This window comes from Aedes albopictus, chromosome 2, assembly GCF_035046485.1.
Source record: "Aedes albopictus strain Foshan chromosome 2, AalbF5, whole genome shotgun sequence".
NCBI lineage: Eukaryota > Metazoa > Arthropoda > Insecta > Diptera > Culicidae > Aedes > Aedes albopictus.
In genome coordinates, this window is record NC_085137.1 from 221195018 (window position 1) to 221214848 (window position 19831).

Genomic DNA, 19831 nt, shown 5'->3' on the forward strand with positions numbered 1-19831 from the left:
CCAATGCCATTTCTTGGGAGAATATCTGGTTTCAAAAGAATCATTAGAGATTTTTTGTACTATTTTTTTCTGAAATTTCTTAAGAATTCTGTTGATGATCCAAGAGATGATCTTCTTGATGAACCCTTAGAGATGTCATTGATAGAGTCTTTGATGGACTTCCTGAACACATCATCAAGAATCTTTTGTAAGCATCCTCCTTTCTAAAGGGAGGCTTAAAGAAATACTGAATGACATCCTTGCATTAATCACTTAAAAGATTCTTAAAGATAAATCATTCTTCAAGAAAGATTTTATTCAAGAAAACGGTAAAACAACCTTTGAAGGAATACCTGAAGGATTACCTGGTGCAATTCCTGAATAACTTGTTAAAAAATCGACATTGAAGAAAACCCCCAAGAATTGCATAAAGGGATACAAGAAAAAAAAATTACCCTTCCGTTAGTCAGATGGACACCACCATCACGATAAGTCGAGATTTTTTCAATATTTCGTACAAAATACATCAGCGTGATCATTCGAGAGTTAAATGTTTAGATTTGTCATCGTAAAATATGTACATCTGTTACTTTCATGGGGGCCCACAAATTTAGTTCCGCACCGGGCCCCCAAATTCCTAGCTACGCCACTGGTGTGCATTGTCATTGTTGATTGTAAACCAACAGGTACATCATCCTAAAGACACTATATGCAAAGACACTATATGCAAAAACAGTCATTTCAAACTTCAAAACAAAACTATAAAAATTAACGTCGGGTTGAATTTGCGATTACACGGCGTTCATAAGTTTCTTGTTCGTCGTTGCAACTTGCGCAGCAACTACTCAAGAATCGTCTAGAAAAAGCCTTCTTTCATATAGTCGATCTAAACCACATTGCATTAAAGTATAATCACAGAACGTTCATTAGAAACTTTACGAACAGATAATCCGAATCTTTAGCCTCGATCGACATCTTAAGCAAAGTTTGCAATGTTTATGCTCTTTGCAATCTGTTGTTGCTGTTATCAAAACCATGCGAATTCTTCCGAAGTGCCGCTGCCCGCAGTTTAGTTTTGTTCTCGTCATCATCATCATCATCTGTTGTCTACAATAGTTTTTCCAACTTTTCATCTGTATCTAGTTGTATGGACTGAAAGAAGTTTTTTTATGTGGAAAAATACAACTTCAGCTAACAAAATTGAAAATTACTAGAGATAATAACCAAGATAATTATAGGTAAATTACCTATCTCAATAAATTTGTCTATCCCCTGTTTGGTCACTCATTGTTCAGCTTTGGTATACTGATAATTTGAGACATACTTACAATAGGCTTCAAAGCTTGACTTGAAGATGGCCGATCATTGTTACGATCAGTCGTTATGTGAACCTTTTGTACCACATTGCTTGGTCGAATCTATGTGACTTTTATGCTCGATGGAAAACTTAGAAACCGTTCAGTGCACGATACCGGAGTTAAATGACGCATTGAGGATTGAATTCTTCCGTGATATTGTTTTTTTCTGCTCGTAACTTCGTATGTTCCTCGGTTTTTTGTGTCTGCTGAGTGCTGACTAAATAAAATGATTAATTGCTATGTTGAACATTGAACAAATAGACAATAGATCGTAATACTTACATCTTGATGATTACTTTGGTAATGAATCGGTCATTTTGATCTCGAGCAAGTTTCAAAACCTTCATTTTAGCAGCTGAGCACTTTTTTTCAAGGCATTTTTGATGCAAAAAAATGTAGTTTAGGAATAACAATCTACTCAACCAAAATGCAGCAAGCACAATGATCGAGCCTAAATGAGAAAAATGAGACAATGTCCAAAGCTACACGCATTGTATTCATCCGTCTATCACCGATCCATTGTCATTGTGCGAATAATTCAAATTCATTGTTGTATTTGCTGTGTTCTTTTTTCGACAACTACATCCTAAAAAAAGGAGTGTAAATGTCTGCTCCGTTTTTTTTATCTACTACATACAGCTGTTGTTGGTGCTACAATTACGTTTCGGCCTAATCACATTTCGGCCATCTTCAGACGCCTACTAGACAGTGGTACGTGATTTGACGGTAAATCTTTTTTTTTCCAAATCTCAAGAGAAAGTCAATATGAATTAAAGCGTGAAAAAAGAACACAAGTCGGTGATAACCCCTGTCTACTGCCAAAAATAAATCAGCAAATCCCCATGCAAAAATTGTGATACCAGCAATGCAACTGTCTCCACCCCCCCCAAATCATGTTTAACAACTCAATTCGCAGCCCTTGACCATCCGTTATCCACTTCACAGTGAAAATTGTTGCCGCACGTCCCTCCACCCCCAAAAAATGACCCCCACAACGCTCTTCAACTCGCGCAAAAACAAACCTGAATAATTCATTCCACCCATTACAGATGCTCCGGTGTGTGGCCACGAAAGAGTCGTCCTAATTGGTGCATCGAAAAACGAAAATATGGAAATTTTATGCGAGATTTATGCAGATCCACCGGCCAGGTAAGAGTCGCACACAGTACTAGGACCGCGCTGAGTTCACATGTGTATATACATAGGCATACAACAATCGGAATTCCCTGTGTGATGTGGGCGGCAACAACCTATCTATGCCACTTACGAGCGATAATCAATGAATTTGCAACTTTTTTTTGGGGGGCCAATTGATGTCGCCCCATTTTTTAGTTCGGGTTAACTTCCACACTTGACGATGAAGTACACTTTCATAGTTTGCTTTTGAATATTATTTTTTGAGTTCGGCTGATTGCACATACCCAAATAAAAAAAAGGATAGAGACTGTTTCGTTGAAGTATTGCCAATGGGGCTGTCCATAAACCACGTGGTCATTTTTTTGGGACTTTTCAACCCCCCCCCCCCCCCTCCCGCGTGGTCATTTGTCCATATAAATTTTTTTATTTGTCCATTCAAAATGGTCATTGGCGGAACCCCTCCCCCCCCCCCTCATGACCACGTGGTTTATGGACAGCCCCTAATGGGTTACCTGGATTTCCAGAAGTATTAAAGCTAGGGATAATGCACTTTGGACCTACATGAAAAGAAAGTTTCATATTTCAAATTGTCATTGGCGTGGACTGAAAGTACTAAAAAAAAGTTTAAGTTGGTATGGTAGCGACTTTTTAATAACTTCTTAGTGAATCGTGAATTTTAATAATTTCAAAGAAATCCGAATAAAAAGCAAAATTTCGAAGTTAATTTAAATTTACTTTTTTGAGAACGTGAGTAGGGATGGTCCTAAAGGCAGTCATAACTTTCTCATTGGACAAATAATTGAAACCCAGTCACTCTCAACAAGTGTCTCACTGACTCACGGGAACCTTTTTTATAACAGCCAAGGGAAGATTCAAAAATTACGTCCATCGTTTTTCGGGATTTCTAGACCCCCCCTCCACCCTCTGTCACGCAATTTCCCTATACCCAATACACGTACTGTCACACTTTTCTAGACCCCCCCCCCTTCCCCAAATGTTGGACGTAATTTTTGAACGTTCCCCAACCAGATCGACCAGATCATACATTTGAAATAACATGCACCAAACACTCTCAAGCATCGTCTAATTAAAAGTTTATCTGATTTCCTTACTTTTTTCTCGATTAACAACATTTTTTCCTCTACCGTACATTCCACCTAATAAACGCAACGACATCCTGTAGCCGCCTGATCCGAAGCCAAAACAGACGTTTGCTCAAGTGAAAGTTTTGCCTCGCATACCGAAAGTTATAAGCAACAGCCTTTGCTCGGCGCTGTTCAACATGGCTAAAAGAGCGTGTTTATTTATTAAAAAGTTACCCTGCATGGTAATGTTAACGGGATACTTTTTTTATGCCATTCCGCCGAACCCTTGGCGGCTTTAACAAAAAGAAGAAAAAAAATCTCGCACAAAGTCGAGTTTAACGACCGTTGCAAATGTCGTATATTTCTGCGCACTGATTACACACCATATTTCTGATACCAACCCCAGCCAACTTTGAGGGTTAAAAGAAAACATCGCATCCACTTCAACCGTGGAAGCTGCGAAAAACTCTGCCGAAAGTTTGTGGAATCCCGGCGTTGAGCCTCCCAGTTAAAACTAAAAAAGCAGCTTGTTCAAAAAAAATCGTTCTTAATTGGCTAATTGAATTTAAAATGTGTGCCCATCGTCTCTAATGGAAGCCTTCGTTTATTAACCAGTCCCACTTCAACCTATGCGTCCATAACGATGCTTGTGTTTTTATCTTGCATTCTTTTCAACCAACCCGCACTGGCAGATCCTTTCACTGGCGATTCAACAACTCTGCCGAAATTCTCGACGTGGACTCGCATCGCTACTCGAACCATGGAAATTTCAGCGTGCTGCAGTACATTCCCGTGTCGGAACAGGTAAGTTAATTAAATGGTTCCACCTTTTGAAGCGCTTGGATTAATTGCGATTCATGGACAATCGTTCCACTCGACATATGTTTTCATTTCCATCTTTGTTGATAACAGAAGTTTATAAATATTGGCTTGCAGTGAATTTGTATGCGCCCGACAGATACTTTGTGTACTATCCAAACGCATGATTTAGTTTTACCGGAAAACCATGCACTGCTGTTTGATGCCAGTTACTGTTCATTAAATCGTACTCCGCTTTAAAAGCAATGGATGGATAGTGATGGTGCTACTGTTGAAATATGTCTAGAATTGAAAGCAACCTTACAACGTTGATATAACCCGACTAGATGAACATAACAAGAATATATCATAATTATATCTTAATGTGATATAACTAACAAATTATGTTATAATTTTGTTATGACATGGTCTGTTTATTACTTTTTCAAACTAAATTATAACAAAATATATTATAATCTTTTGTAACTAGTTTTGTTACAAATAAATCAGAACAAACTCAGTTATAACTTTGTTATTTTTGCAACTGAACAAAATGATCAGTTGAGAAAATAACATAATTATATTAGAATATGAAATTATTTTAATTTTTATCTATATTACAAAAAATGAGAAATTTGATTATGTAGGGTGCGGGCACCGGTTTTGGCCAGTCTAAGGGAAATCATTTTTATAAAAATAACCAATAGTCCAATGAAAACTACCAATGTGTCAAATGAAAGGTTTCGTCTATACTTTATTGGAAAAATACAGAAATCAAGCTAATACTTGATTTTTGTATTAAAAGTGGCACTGGCCAAAATAGAAGCATTGCCGCAGTTTTGGCCATATTCTCAGCTTTGGTTTCTATTTTGGCCAATCACGTGTATTTCTTATGGGAGTGGTCAAATTAGAAGCACCCTGGCCAAAATAGATATATGGTAACTGATTTTTTAAGGAAAATTATTTTTTTTCTCCCAGTTTTTAATCAAAATGTATGGTTTTCGCAGCTGCATTCATCATATTATATTAGAATCTACTAGTAAAAAATAAATTTATGCCGATTTAGATCGTAACCTGCTGAATACCGCACTATGGTCAAAACTCCGGGCTGGCCAAAACTGAAGCTTCTACTCTATTTGTTTTTTTTTTTTTTTCATTGCTTGTAGAGCAAAAGGTCGATGGATGCAGGTAAAAGATCAAAAAATGCTTATAAGGAAACAGCTTTATTCTATGTAATTGAAAAATTTATGAAAAAACATTCAATTGGCTTCTTTAACGGTGTTGTGATAATTCCATATTCTGAATCTGCATGCAAAACTGAGCCGAAATCCAAATTTTCATGAATTTTGGTGCCCGGGAACCTTTTTAAAAATCAATTTGAAGTTTGTATGGGAGCGATTTGTCGAATCACCCCTCGTCGCATTTTGTACTGGGCGGAGCTGTCAAGCAGTTGCCCAGCTGTCAAAAGGTGATTTCGATAAATCTCTTCGAAATCGACTTTCGGTACCAAAACAAAGTTCTAAAAATCTGAAAAAAATCATAGTGGTTCAGGAAAAGGTGCTCTTTCGTATAAAATCAAAAAAACCGATACATTTTTCTTAATTTAAAAACCCAATTGCTGTTTAGAGGCTGCGGTTTTGCTTGTTTTTTATTGCGTAGAATACCGGAAGCGTATCCGGCTACCCTCAAAAGTACTCATATTTTTTCAACTTTGAACCGATTTAAGTGAACTTCGACTCGTTTGAATAAGGAATCTTTTTTTTTATTGATTGGTTATGCGAATAGAACGATTGGGTTACGCGGTATTCCCAAAAGTCCAAATTTTCTGGAACATGTTTTTATGTTATTGAGGGACCCAAATGCAAAGATGTGTAAGTGACCATTTTGTCGTGTTTGAGCTGAGCATATCAAAAAATCTTCAGATTTCAAGCTTTCAGGAACATTTTAAAGATTATTTTTATGATGATTAGAAAAAATACAGTAATCAGAGAAAATTGGGTTGATATTGAAACTCCATAAATTTTGAACGGGATGAAAAACTGGTGAAAAACTTCAAAGCTCATTTACTAGAAAGTGGGTTTTTGTAACTTACACCTCTTTGCTTCTAAGCTCCACTATTCTAATATAGTCGGATTTGTTTTAGATGGAAAAAATAAATCTGGATTAAATGAGATCAATATTGTCAAAATCGGAGAAAATTTATCGCAGATATAACCATTACATTGCATACCTTCTTTAGTTTATTGACTACTGTTTCATATTATGAAGTAAAAAAGAAAGGCATTGCAACTTCTAGAAATTTCATCAGACTCTTCCGTATTTTTTATTTTATTCATTGCTTTAATTTGAATTTTTGGGTAAATATAGCATCACAGATATTGATGTGTTTATCTAAGTATTTATTTCCTTCTTTCAATTTCCCATTCCCGTTATGGTGCCAAAATCCTATCACTTTTCTACAATTCCCAATTCTTATAGGTTAAATAAAATTTTAGCTTGAAAAAGTGATACATCTGCACATGAGTTTTTTTTTTTTAATCTCAAAATTGAGTAAACTTATAGTTGGATTTATATGTCATTTTAACAGTACTGCTATTCTAACTTCTAATTATAACGTCAAAAAGAACCGAACAGACTTTGTGTTATGAAGTAATGAATGTTAGTGAGCGTGGAGATAGCAAATGTGATACCTACTAAATAATTCTAATCAATAAAAATGTCAACTATGTATACAGACAATTCTGCTCAATTGATGATTGCATTTGTCTATTATAACTTTTTTCTTTCGATCTATTATTATTCGACCATATATTGTTTGACATTATATCATAAATATCCTTTTTTCATTACTAAAAATAATCTAAAACAGAATAAAACTAAACAGCATCTGCAGAAGTAATCATATCGGCATATGATATAGGTAATTGTGATCAATCAAAACAAAGCCACATTTTACCTTCGCTCACGTAGGTACGTGTATAATCGCCGTTCTCGCAGCGCGAAAAAACAAAAAATTAAATAAAAATCATCTCCGTCCGGAAAGAATCTTTGTCGCCGCCAAAATACACCCCATGACGAAGCTCAATCATAAATAGTCGACTACCTAGAACTTTTTCGTCGTTCTCTTTACTCCTTGGAAATAGCCGACGACGGGCCATGCCACCACTGTTATTAGTGTTTCAGTGCGCATGTCTGCGCACCGCGATAGCGCTGTTGGTAAGAGAGAGAGGTTCATTGTTTGATCTTGCATTCAAATCTCTGTCTATTTTTGTCCTGCGACTGACAAACAAGAAATGGGGGAATAGGGAAACTGGCAATACGTAGAACCAGTGAAGCTTCTTTCGTCCCTCATTTCAAGTGCTGTGATAGCCTCATTGGTAAAGGCGACTGAAAATTCACGATGGCAGGATTGGTGGTTCAAATCCCGTCCATGCTTGTAAGTTTTATAATGAACTCGAAAGTTTTTTTGTAGGACCTATTATTTTCTAAAAATAGAATAACACACTTAAAGTAATTACCCAAAAATGAGTAAAAAAGTTAGTTTTTACCCTATTTGATTTTTACCCTAATTGAAAATATCAAACTATATTATAATTTTGATATATTTTATCAAAAACTTAGAACAGGGCTTGATATATTTTTGATGTATTTGTAACAAACTCTGATACACTTTTGTTAGAACCCTTATGATTTTTAGTTATAATTTTTGTTATTTTAACAACATCCTGCATCTAAATTATAACTGCCTATGTTAGAAAAAATCTGCATAACATAATAACATATTATGATATAATTTTGTTATGATCGCCTAGTCGGGAAGGCTTTTTTTCTAAACCTTGGGGGGTAATCTGGTCAAAAGACACCTGAACAGGGAGGTCCAGGTAGTGTGGGGTTGAGGACCGTGTTCTACAACAAAAGTATAAGCCAGGACTTCTTTTTCTTCGACTCACTAAACAACATTCCCATGGTCGCCAAACACTTCGTCTCTGCGGAACCCACACGAAGTCATTGCTTCAGAGAGTGCAGATCAGTGCATCCTCAAGATTAGCTGTGTAGCTAGCAGCAACGAACATCGATGACTCGCATAGGGGAGTCAACTGAGGTAGCATTCTGACGCTTGGCCAGTTTCCCGAATGGTCCTTACCACTCTCTTTGTCCTCCGAAAGCATGCAGGGTCGAAACCACATCTGCTTCCAACGGCACAGCAAGCACCAAGAACTAAAACCGCGTGCACAGCGATTTGACCTTCCCGCAAGTAATGCCATGTCAGCCAGCATACAGAAGGATGTGCCGACATAGGCCTCCAACAGCCCCGACCTTGCCGGGGAACTTTTTCCAATCTCGGGCTCGGATCCAACCCAGTAGACCGACGCCACGACAGCAACGCTGCTAGGATGTTCTCCCCGCGGCTACTTAATCGCTGTAAGCGTACTACGAAGTTGACTCCGAACCCTTGGACCACCTCTTGTATAGCTTCTGAACTAGCCATTCTCCGAGTCCATGCGCCACCTTTTCTGTAGCTCCAAAACGATGTGGATGATAGCCGATGAAACGACATTCCAAACCACACAAACCGGACATTCGGGAGAAACTGAAATGATGTATGTCGGAAGCAACCATGGTCAGGTGGAATGTTACTTCCCCATGGCGCCTGTTAACCCAACCATCTACCCTCGGGATCAACCTATAGGTCCATTTTCCTTTGGTGGAACTGTCTCACGCACACTGCCATACCAGTGCACAATGGGTCCAGAGCCGTATTTACGAAGACAAAAATGTTTATGCCTAAACCATAAGTTTTAGATACATGGTGTCTTTGGGAAACTTTCTTCTTATTTTTCGACCTTTTTTCTCATTATTATGAAATTAGGGTGGTCCCTCTAGTTTCGCTGATCCAAACATCTGCTTTTGAATAGTTTTATGTACGTTCACAAAATGTTCTATAAAGTTGTAAAAAAACTTATTTGGAGCAAGTTTGCCGAAGAAACCATTACTCTATCTCTTATGATTCCTAACTTATATTTTTTTAAAAGATTCATGTTAGGGTGATCCTTTTTTCGCAATACTTTGTTCTGGGTACTTTTATAGCAGCCAAAAACTCACAATTTTGTCGAAAACGCCAAATTTGTATCTCATCGATTTTCAAAGTTACAACTGCTTTTCCATGAAAAAAATCGTATTTTCAAAAATCAATAAAAAACTTTAAACAAAAAAGGTACCTACAGTTTTTTCACCATAAATAGAACGAAGTACGATCTTTCCAATGCAACCGAGAGATTGAAAATCCATTTGCTCCTTTTTGAGATATGACATTTTGAAAAAAAGTGATTTTTCGAAGAAAAATGCCAATATCTTTTAACCTATGAGAGTTAGAACTTTGAGCTCTTTGGAAAAATATGCGTCGTTGATAGTTCTAAAAGTGCTCGGAACAAAGTATTTACGAGAAACGAACGAATTAAAAGTTATTTCAGGAAAACTGAAATTCATGGATCACCCTAACATGAATCTTTTAAAAAAATATAAGTTAGGAATCATAAGAGATAGAGTAATGGTTTCTTCGGCAAACTTGCTCCAAATAAGTACTTTTACAACTTTGTAGAACATTTTGTGAACGTACATAAAACTATTAAAAAGCAGATGTTTGGATCAGCGAAACTAGGGGGACCACCCTAATTTCACAATAATGAGGAAAAAGGTCGAAAAATAAGAAGAAAGTTTCCCAAAGACACCATATATCTAAAACTTATGGTTTAGGCACAAACATTTTTGTCTTCGTAAACACGGCTCTGGACCCATTGTGCAGTGACGACGCAGAGCGTATCATGTGACACAGTACGGTACGCGCTCGCAACCCTCAGGCACATAAGCCTATAAGTACTTTCCAGGTTACCACGGTAGCTTTCGGTACTTGGCGCCGTGCTTTAAGCTGGGCTGCCATACCTTAGTATGGACGAGGCGACACTAGCCAGATGCTGGCACTTACTGACATACACCGCAGAGCTATTGGACATCATTCGGGACAGTGCTACTATAACTGTGGAGGCTCTCTTGCAGGCATAATCAACGTTGCTACCGAAAGTAAGTTTATCGGCGATCATCACACCCAAGTGTTTAACGGAGCGCTTCGAAGTGATAGTTAGAGATGGGCAAAACAGTTCTTTTAAGAGAACCATTCTCAATTGAACAGTTCCTTAGAAAGAACTAGTTCTTTTGAACCGTTCTTCCGTTCAGTAGTTTTCATGGTTGTTTTGTGAACCGAATTTCGACGTTCATACGTTGGCGTGTTATTAACATGACCATCTAAAAAAGCAAATCCGTCTCCACAAAAATATGTAGAATTCGAGATACTGTGCATTGACCCATTATTTATCAACTGCCGTTTTTCGACGGGCTGCATGTTATCGGAGTACTATTTGGCAAGACGCGGTTACGTAGGTCATTTACAACGTTTTCTCAGAACCCAATATTCGTTCATTAAAAAAGCTGAATGAACAGTTCTGCGAGACATTCAGTTTTCTTGATTTTTTAGAGAACGGAGAACTACCGTTCTTTTCAAACGAACGACAGTTCAGTCATTCTCTATTTAGAACTAGTGCTTCGGAACCGTTCGCGAACGGTTCGCCCATCTCTAGTGATAGTGCAATCGGCTACACTGATCACCGCTGGCTGCTCCGACTTTCGGTTGTTCACAACCTTAGTTTTGTGGTGAGCCATCTCCAGTTTCCTGGATCTCATCCACATCTTCACAGCCTTGATCGAGTAGACAGTAATTCAACTCCACTTCTTCGATCGATTCACTGTGGACTTCCAGCGTAATGTCGTCAGCGAAGCCGACGATCTCCACCCCCACCGGGAACTCAAACCTCAACATCTCGTCGTACATGATATTCCATAACACCGGACCCAGGGTGAAACCTTGCGGGACTCCTGAGGTTATGTGAAAGCACTTCCGACCCACCTCTGTATCGTAAACTAGTACTCGATTCTGGAAATAACTGCCTAGAATATTGTAGGGTAATTCATGTATTTTGGACAGGCTAAGGACAACGTTGGAAAACTCGTCCCCTAGCTTCCTTAGAAAGCAATTGATTATTTTCCAAAGTTACTAATACGCTTAAAATATGATTGTACTTTGCGTTTCTGCTGACAAAAACCTTAACGAAAGCATTTTAAGCTGAGAAAATCAGAATTTCCTATCGCCTGTTAGAATTGCATTTTGGACACCGAATATATGTTTTGGACACCCTCAGGTATATATAATTTGGACAGGGCAATTATCTCCATGTTTAGCCATGAATACTGCTTTATCATGAAAGTAGCATAAATTAATAAATATTTCTTGTAAATAATCAAATTTCTTCGCTTAACAGGCATCTATTTTGATAACTATTACAGTTTTTGATAAAATCGAGAAAATATCGCCAGACCCACAGAATACGCCTCCAAGTATGCAATCGCACAGCATCCCCATGTAGTTCGTCAGATGACCAAAATATATTTACAGTAGAAAACTTGTAATGTATTTTGGACACCACCTATTTTTAGCGTTCTAGATGAATGTTAAGTGTTTGGCTGCCTAATGCTTCTTAATTGAACGTATTTCATTGCAATAAGGCTTTCAATTTTTTTTACAATTATTAATTTGACGATTTTGAGGTGAATATTGTATTTGACTGTGGAGTGTATGTCGTCTTGCATACCTGTGCATTTGAGGGGTTTTAGTGAAATAATTTACATTTTCGATAATTTTGAAGTAAATTCTAATTGGTAAACGTATTTTCAACGTAAGTCAGCAGAATAGGGTCTGTTTGATCCAATAATCGATATTGAGAAGTATCCACTTTTATTAGCTCTCCGAAACAAGACATATACCGCCGTGCATGTCCAAATTACATACATGTCCAAATTATATTTTTTACCCTACAGGTAGGTACCCGGGTAACCCCAAACGCAGGAGTGCATCGACAATAGTCGGCCAACTGGCGCAATAGGAGGCAATCAGTGAAGTACTAGATTGAAAGTAGTGAGCTGGATTTTTGTATGGTGAGATGATCAATTCTCCATTTCTGCAATGAAATGGTGCAAACAGCGTGGGTTATATGATTTCTTGCCTAATTTGATTCTGTTTGAGCAAAAGTTTGGGTTACTGTGTTGTTGAAGTTGCAAGAAATAAATAATACAACAACACAGTACCTAAACTTTTGCTCAACCAGCATCAAATTAGGCAAGAAATCATATAACCCACGCTGTTCGCACCATTTCATTGCAGACATGGAGAATTGATCATCTCACCATACAAAAATCCAGCTCACTACTTTCAATCTAGTACTTCACTGATTGCCTCCTATAGGACAGATAGGCGGAGTACTAGATGTGTAGTAATGAGTTGAATTTTAGTATGGTGAGAAGGTAAATTCTCCGTTTCTGCAATGAAATGGTGCAAAAAGCGTGGGTATTATGATTCCTTGCCTAATTTGATGCTGTTTGAGCAAAACATTGGGCAACAGTGTTGTTGTTTTCTCCATTTCTTGCAACATAAACAACATAGTTATCCAAAGTTTTGCTCAAACAGCATCAAATTAGGCAAGGAATCATAATACCCAAGCTTTTTGCACCATTTCTTGGCAGAAACGGAGTATTGACCTTCTCACCATATAAAAATTCAGCTCATTACTACAAATCTAGTACTACACCGAACGTGCCCCATTGAACGCGTTCCTTACATCCAGAATCACTACTGCACAGTAGCAAATCCCCCTTCTCTTACGCTGGAGCGCTATTGCGGCGGTTTTTGTAACCGACAGGAGAGGGTCTACGGTCGACCTCACCTTCCAGAAGCCAGACTAGCTGCTTGAGAGACCATTTACACCCTCAGTGTACCTCCACATTATGTTGAGGATGATCTGTTCGAACATCTTCTCCGCTGTATCGATCAAGCATATTGGTCTATATGCCGACGGGTCTCCGGGTGGTTTCCCGCCTTTGGCAATATAACCAGACTCTGCCTCTTCCAAACTTCTTGGAAAACTCCCTCGTTCAGGTATTTCTGCATAGCAGACCTGAACATCTCGGGAGCCTCTGCAAAACCTTCTTTTTAGGCCAGGTTCTGAACTCCATCCAGACCTGGCGCTTTACCTACGATAAAGGACTTTGCTATCACCGCAAGTTGCACATCGGTGGTAACCATCTCCTCCTACGAAAGAAGGCCATGGACAAGGATCATGAAGTGGAAAAAGCCCCTCGTCGATTCCCTTCAACATCCCTGGAGATTGCTCTGTAGGAGCCATTATACCTCTCGTCTTGGCCATCACAATCCTGGAGATATCACCCCACGGATTCGCATTGCTACTCTGACAGAGACCCTCGAAGCAGGCTTTTTTGCTTGCTCTTATATCGGTCTTCAGCGCAGCTTTTGCAGTGACAAACACCACCTGCCGTTCGTTTCGCTCTTCCTCAGATCGTGCTCGCTGCATCCGCCACCTAACCCGTAGACAGGCACGGCGCAGGTCCGCAATCTTTTGAATCCACCAGTAAGCCGGTGGTCTTCCATTTCTAGGGTGGACTCGGCTAGGCTTGGTCGCATCGCACGCATGCGAGAGCACCGCTACAAGCTCGTCCCCGCTTAAACCGAGTAGGTCATCGTCGAAGTATGACATCTTCTTGGCCTCGGCTTACGCGCCTGTTCCTCTATCCGCTGTCTGCTGTTGTTGCAGTCGATACTGTAGCGAACCTACAGGTGATTGCTGTTGAGTGTAGCCATCGTCTACCTCTAGTTCGAACTACTTGTTAGGCCAGGACTATAAAAAGTAACGTCGAAAATTGATTCCGCTCCGTTCCTACTAAAGGTACTTTTGGTACCGACATTAGCCAGATATGTCGGGGCCCGTGGCGCAGTGGTCTACACGTTCGCTTCATAAGCGAATGGTCATGGGTTCGAACCCTGCCCCGGTACTTGCAATTTCTCGTCACTTGCTTTTCCTCCCGAGAGCAGCTGGCACGTGACTCTCTTCGGAGCATATATAGCTCTAACGGACCCGGAATTTGGATGTCGGCGAACCGCAACTTATAATGGACCCCCAATCGGACTGGAAAAGGAACAGCAGTCGCACATTAGCATCATCGTGCTCATCATTCTACCATGGACAGGGTAGAAGAGTGAAAGAAGCACAAAGGCAACCAGTTCAATAAAGTTGAATAGAATAGAACACATTTAGGCGCTGTTCAAAGTGGAAGTGCAGCGTCAAATTGGAATCGCTCACGTAGTACCCAAGTGGACAAAAGGGCTGTAAATTGGGTTAAGTGATTAAGAATAAAAAAAATAGCCAGATCAACATTTCTAAAACGGCTTCCCCATTCCACGGCCCAGGCACGAAAGTCACCCGCTATTACCATCGGCCTTCGCTCTGTAAGCATGGACTGTATGTCCAGCATCTGCGGGAACTGCTGGATCGATCATCGCAAAAGCGCAAAACAGCTACCAAAGAAGACTTCATTTACTTGGGCGACCACGAAGCCCTCGTAAATAGTAGATACCAAGTCTTGGACGAGGTATTTACCCGTCGTCCATATCGTCGAAATTTTTCCGGACCCATCCGCAACCCGATTACCTTACCGGTGGTGGGTACTCGGTCTGGGTCTACTATAATGGCGATATCCGTCCCCAACTCAGAAACTGCCTGATAAAGCTGTTGCTGGGTTGCGTCACTGTGGTTCCGGGTTGTTGTCCGGCATTCTTGAAACATGCCCAGCCCACCGTATCCTTCCGGCTTTGGCTGGGCCTTCTGTATGCTGGGTAAAGTGCAGCGACCTTGTGGGTCATCCTTCTCCACCACACACCGTTCTCCTGACACCGCCGAAGATCGTGCTTAACACGCGTCGCTCGAAAACTCCGAGTGCTCAAAACTTCCGAGTACTTAGACTCTTCAGTCTTGATGACGAGCAGCCCTCTAGCCTACGACTCATTGATTTCGCCGCCTCCGAAAATATGGCCATATGTAGCACCTTTTTCCAACACAGCCTCCCTTATCGTTACACCTGGAGATCACCACGCAGACGGAATCTCAAATCGATCACGTTCTGATTGACGGACGGCACTTCTCCGACATTATCGACATCAGGACCTATCGTGGCGCCAACATCGACTCCGACCACTATCTAGTTGACCATCACTGCGCCCAAAACTCTCCGTCATCAACAATGTACGGTACCGGCGACCGCTACGGTACAATCTAGAGCAGTGCTTCCCAAACTTTTAAGAGGTTTCGCCCCCTTGGAGCTTGAGAAAAACGTTTTCGCCCCCCTAAGTGCAATTTATTTTTTTCCATAATAAAAGGCTGAGACTTTGCTTAGCGGATGCCCTTAAAAGCACATTTTTATACACTACTGTGGCAAAACAGGTATTTAATGCATATAAATTAGTATCGCTCTCATTTGCTTTAAGTTGTTTTGTAAATGCATTGATTATCTGCAATAGAAAAAACTGCATTTTTGCATGTAAACACAATACATTTTGAAATCATGTTTGTGTTATACATATTCTTGAACAAAAACGAGCAAAACAGAACGAACTGTGAACATTTACGAAACTCGTTATCTTCAACAAGATGTTTTATCCTCAGTTTTATCAGCGTTTTTAAAGGGGGTTATTCAAATCCCGAGAAGTTTGGACTCAAGTACTCAAGAGTGGCGGGAAATTGAAAATCAATCACAAAAATATATTTTCTGCAAAACGTACAACTCTTGAATGATCTATTTTCAAATATAGTGATCTAAATTCGTATGAATTGGATACATTTTTATTGTCAAATAAGTAGCATCAGCCAGAACTCGGTTTTGAAGGAATTCAACGCCGAATTTGTGGAAAATTTTCAAAATAACTCCTAGTCATAAGCAATGTTTGAAATTCTTCCGGGAAGCTTCCTTAAAATATTTTCAAACAATGTGTGACGACTTTCCTCCGAATAGTGTTGTAAGATTCATCTTAAACTTCTTGTTTTTGATTGAAATTTCCATGAAGAAAAAAACGCATATGAATTAAAAACAAAACATTCTCATCAAGTAAGTTTTATTTTTAATTTTTATTTATGTGTATTTTAACTTAGATGCTAATTCTACACTACATCAAGTAAGCAAAATCCCCTGTTCTTTTATAATTTAAAAAAAAAATCAATCATGAATCAACATAAACATAAACAATTCTGTAAACTTCAGTCTATCTCGAAACAGGCAAATGCTAGAAATTGTCATTTTGGACAAGTACTCAATACTTTTGATATACCTCAGTTATTTCAAAAATCGCCCCCCTTTTCAGTATTTTCGCCCCCCAATTTTGATTTTTTAAATTTTCGCCCCCTTCGTCTTGATTTTCGCCCCCTGGGGGGCGATTTCGCCCACTTTGGGAATCACCGATCTAGAGCGACTGAAACAACCGAATGTCGCCTCAGCATACGCGCAGAATCTCGAGGCCGCGTTGCCAGACGAGGGCGAGCTCGATGAGGCCTCTCTAGAGGACTGCTGGAGTACAGTGAAAGCAGCCATCAACAACGCAGCCGAGAGCACCATCGGGTACGTGGAACGGAATCGACGGAACGAATAGTTCGACGAAGAGTGCACCCAGCCAGCAATTTGGTTGCTATATCGAAACTGCAACTGAAATAGTCGCACATATATAGCACCAAAGAATTCGTATTCAATGCACGAAACGAGCATATACATACTAAAGTGGAGGCCATATCCAAACATATATCCGATGACTGCGATTCCATCCAACATGATTTACGATTTCTCGAAAAATTTCTACGATTTCGTCGATTTTCTCCGTCTAAATATACGATTATGCATGAACTTATTACGGTTGAGCGTACCGATATACAACTCAAGATTTTCAAATTAAAAAAAAAATGGTGCTCAGTGGGAATCGAACTTAGATCTTTTGATTGAAAACTGCGCGTTATCTCTATTGCCAAGTTGGAAATAGAAATTTCAAAGTGAATGGCATGAAATAAATCAAAATTAGCATGATATGGTGCGAGACTTGTGGTGGGAGCGTTGTTGTTGTGCATTGAGTGACACCAGAAGTGGTGCCGTGCAGGAAGCCCGGAAATGAAATCGTTGTTGGAATCTATCTGCTGTACATAAATAGTTTGAAAACCTATATACAGGGTGTTAGGTTCCTGAGTGCAAACTTTTTAAAGGGTGAAAAGGACCGTAAATGGTGAAAAAAATTGTTCTACGCATATGGTCAAATCTCAACCGTTACGTAGTTATTGAACTCCCCATCATTTTGACCCTTATTTCCTTAAGGTGAAACGGGACGCCGTGTTATTTTTCCTATCTTGCCTCTCTTTCTAACAATTTGCCTCGCGATTTTGAAGATGGTAATCTCGAGTTCTATCGCACTGAAGATGTTGAAAACCAATCAGCATATGCACTGCAAGTGAGCATACACAATGATAGGTTTTTGTTGCAAAATATGAAGTAGAATCTGAGATTACCATCTTAGTAGCCACAGAGCAATGGCGGATATTTCCACGACCGTCCCGTCCGCCCTTAACCAGGCTTGATTATCCTCCTCGAAATCAAAAGAGTTTTTGAACATGCTCTAGAGCGGTGTTTTGCTTTTGCCTCGTCGCGAGGGAGCGAACGAACCACAAACAGAGAGGCAATAAAAACTGAGCGAGGAAGAGGGGAACGAAAAAAGAGCCGATGATTATTTCGGGTTTTTGAGTGCGATTTACGCCTCGAGAGTCTATCTTTGTATGGGAGTGGAACTCGCGAGAGCTTTTTGAGTGTGAGTGGAGGTGAGAAACACAACAAGCAATTATGAGTGTTGGACGAGCTCCTCGCTGCGCGGCAAGCTGGCACTCGGTGCTGTTGAGGATTTGCGTTGTGATTTCTGAGTTTTTATTTTCACTCCTCAGAAAATCGCCAAAATCGCTTCCTCATTTTCTCGCGAGGAAGTTTCTGTCAAGCCTGGCCTTAACTGGCTATAACTTTAAAATGGTCAAACTTATCGCAGTTTTTTACCCTTATTCAATCAATTATTGAATTTTCTATCAAATGGCATCTTTGAACCGATTGGTTTAATTAAATAACTAATAAAGTTTTCTAGAGCACATAGCTTAAAAGTTGTGTGTTTTAATTTGTTTTTGTCAATTATCTTTGAAAAATTCGTAATAATTTAAAATACTTTATTTGGCAATGTTGTGATCCCTGTTCCACTCTACAATTCATTCTTTGACATCAAACTTCTATCTCTTATCGTTTTCTTGCAATTCCGATTTAAACGTCGCATTTCAGATCATAAATTTGCAATCGTCATGGTAAGCACCTTTTTGCGCACTGCGCCGCACATTTAAATCAAAATTTCAAGAAAACGATAAGAGTTAGAAGTTTGACGTCAAAGAATGAATTTTAGAGTGAAACAGGAGCCATAGCTTTGCCAAGAAAAGAATTTTAATTTACTACGCATTTTTCAAAGATAATTGACATAAACAAATTAAAACACGCTATTTTTAGCTATTTTGCTCCAGAAAACTTAGTTATTTAACTGAGCCAATCGATTCAAAGATGCCATTTCATAGAAAATTCAATAATCTTTCGAATAAGGGTAAAAAACCTGCGATAAGTTGGACCATTTTAAAGTTATAGCCAGTTAAGGCAATAAGAGTCAAAAACATGGGGAGTCCAATAACTACGTTACGGTTGAGATTTGACCATATGCGTAGAACAATTTTTTTCACCATTTATGGTCCTCTATCACCCTTTAAAAAGTTTGCACTCATGAACCAAACACCCTGTATTTGGTTGAAATTATTGCTACCATGGTTGAAATGTGTCAACAACAACAAAAATACAAATTTGTGTTGAATACCATTTTTTTCTTTTTCTCCATCATACAAATATGTAAACAAAACCATTTACGATTTCCGAGATTAAGACTCGACTATTGAAACTGCAGTAACAATGATATGCGACTGTAAAAATGAATATACGATTTCTACGATTTCGTTCACTTCGTATACGACGCAAGTGTGACGCAAACGATCAATATACAACATTGTTATGGTTGTATACGATTTCACCGATTTTGATCATACCTTTAGGTAGCAAAGCTCGATTTAGCAGATTCATATAAGATGTGAAGCAACGATTTCCACGATTCAAAGAAATCATATTGTGGATTTAGCACCAAATTTATGTCGGAAGTAACTTTATTGACTTCCGCTGCCTTTCCTATGCGAAAATCTGATGCACTATACAGCGCACTACTTCCGACGTTATTTTTAACGCATAGGAAAGGCAGCGGAAGTCAATGAAGTTACTTCCGACAACAATTTGGTGCTGAATCCACAATATATACGATGCTAGCGAACTTGCAGCTTGACACTAAGAATGTATGTTTTTTTTCACGATTCTATCCGATTCTGTGCGATCCTACCGATAATATCTCGCACCTTTCATGATCGGAGACAA

At 39.2% G+C, this 19831-nt stretch overlaps 1 protein-coding gene across 1 annotated transcript in view; it reads left to right on the forward strand.

Moving 5' to 3' along the window:
- Window positions 1-19831, forward strand: part of LOC134287929 (titin) — a 413960-nt gene that overhangs the window by 370535 nt on the left and 23594 nt on the right. The window contains exons 11-12 of the mRNA XM_062851184.1: window positions 2387-2486; window positions 4252-4363. Of these exons, the coding sequence (XP_062707168.1) occupies window positions 2387-2486; window positions 4252-4363 (212 nt within the window). The remainder of the gene's footprint in view (window positions 1-2386; window positions 2487-4251; window positions 4364-19831) is intronic.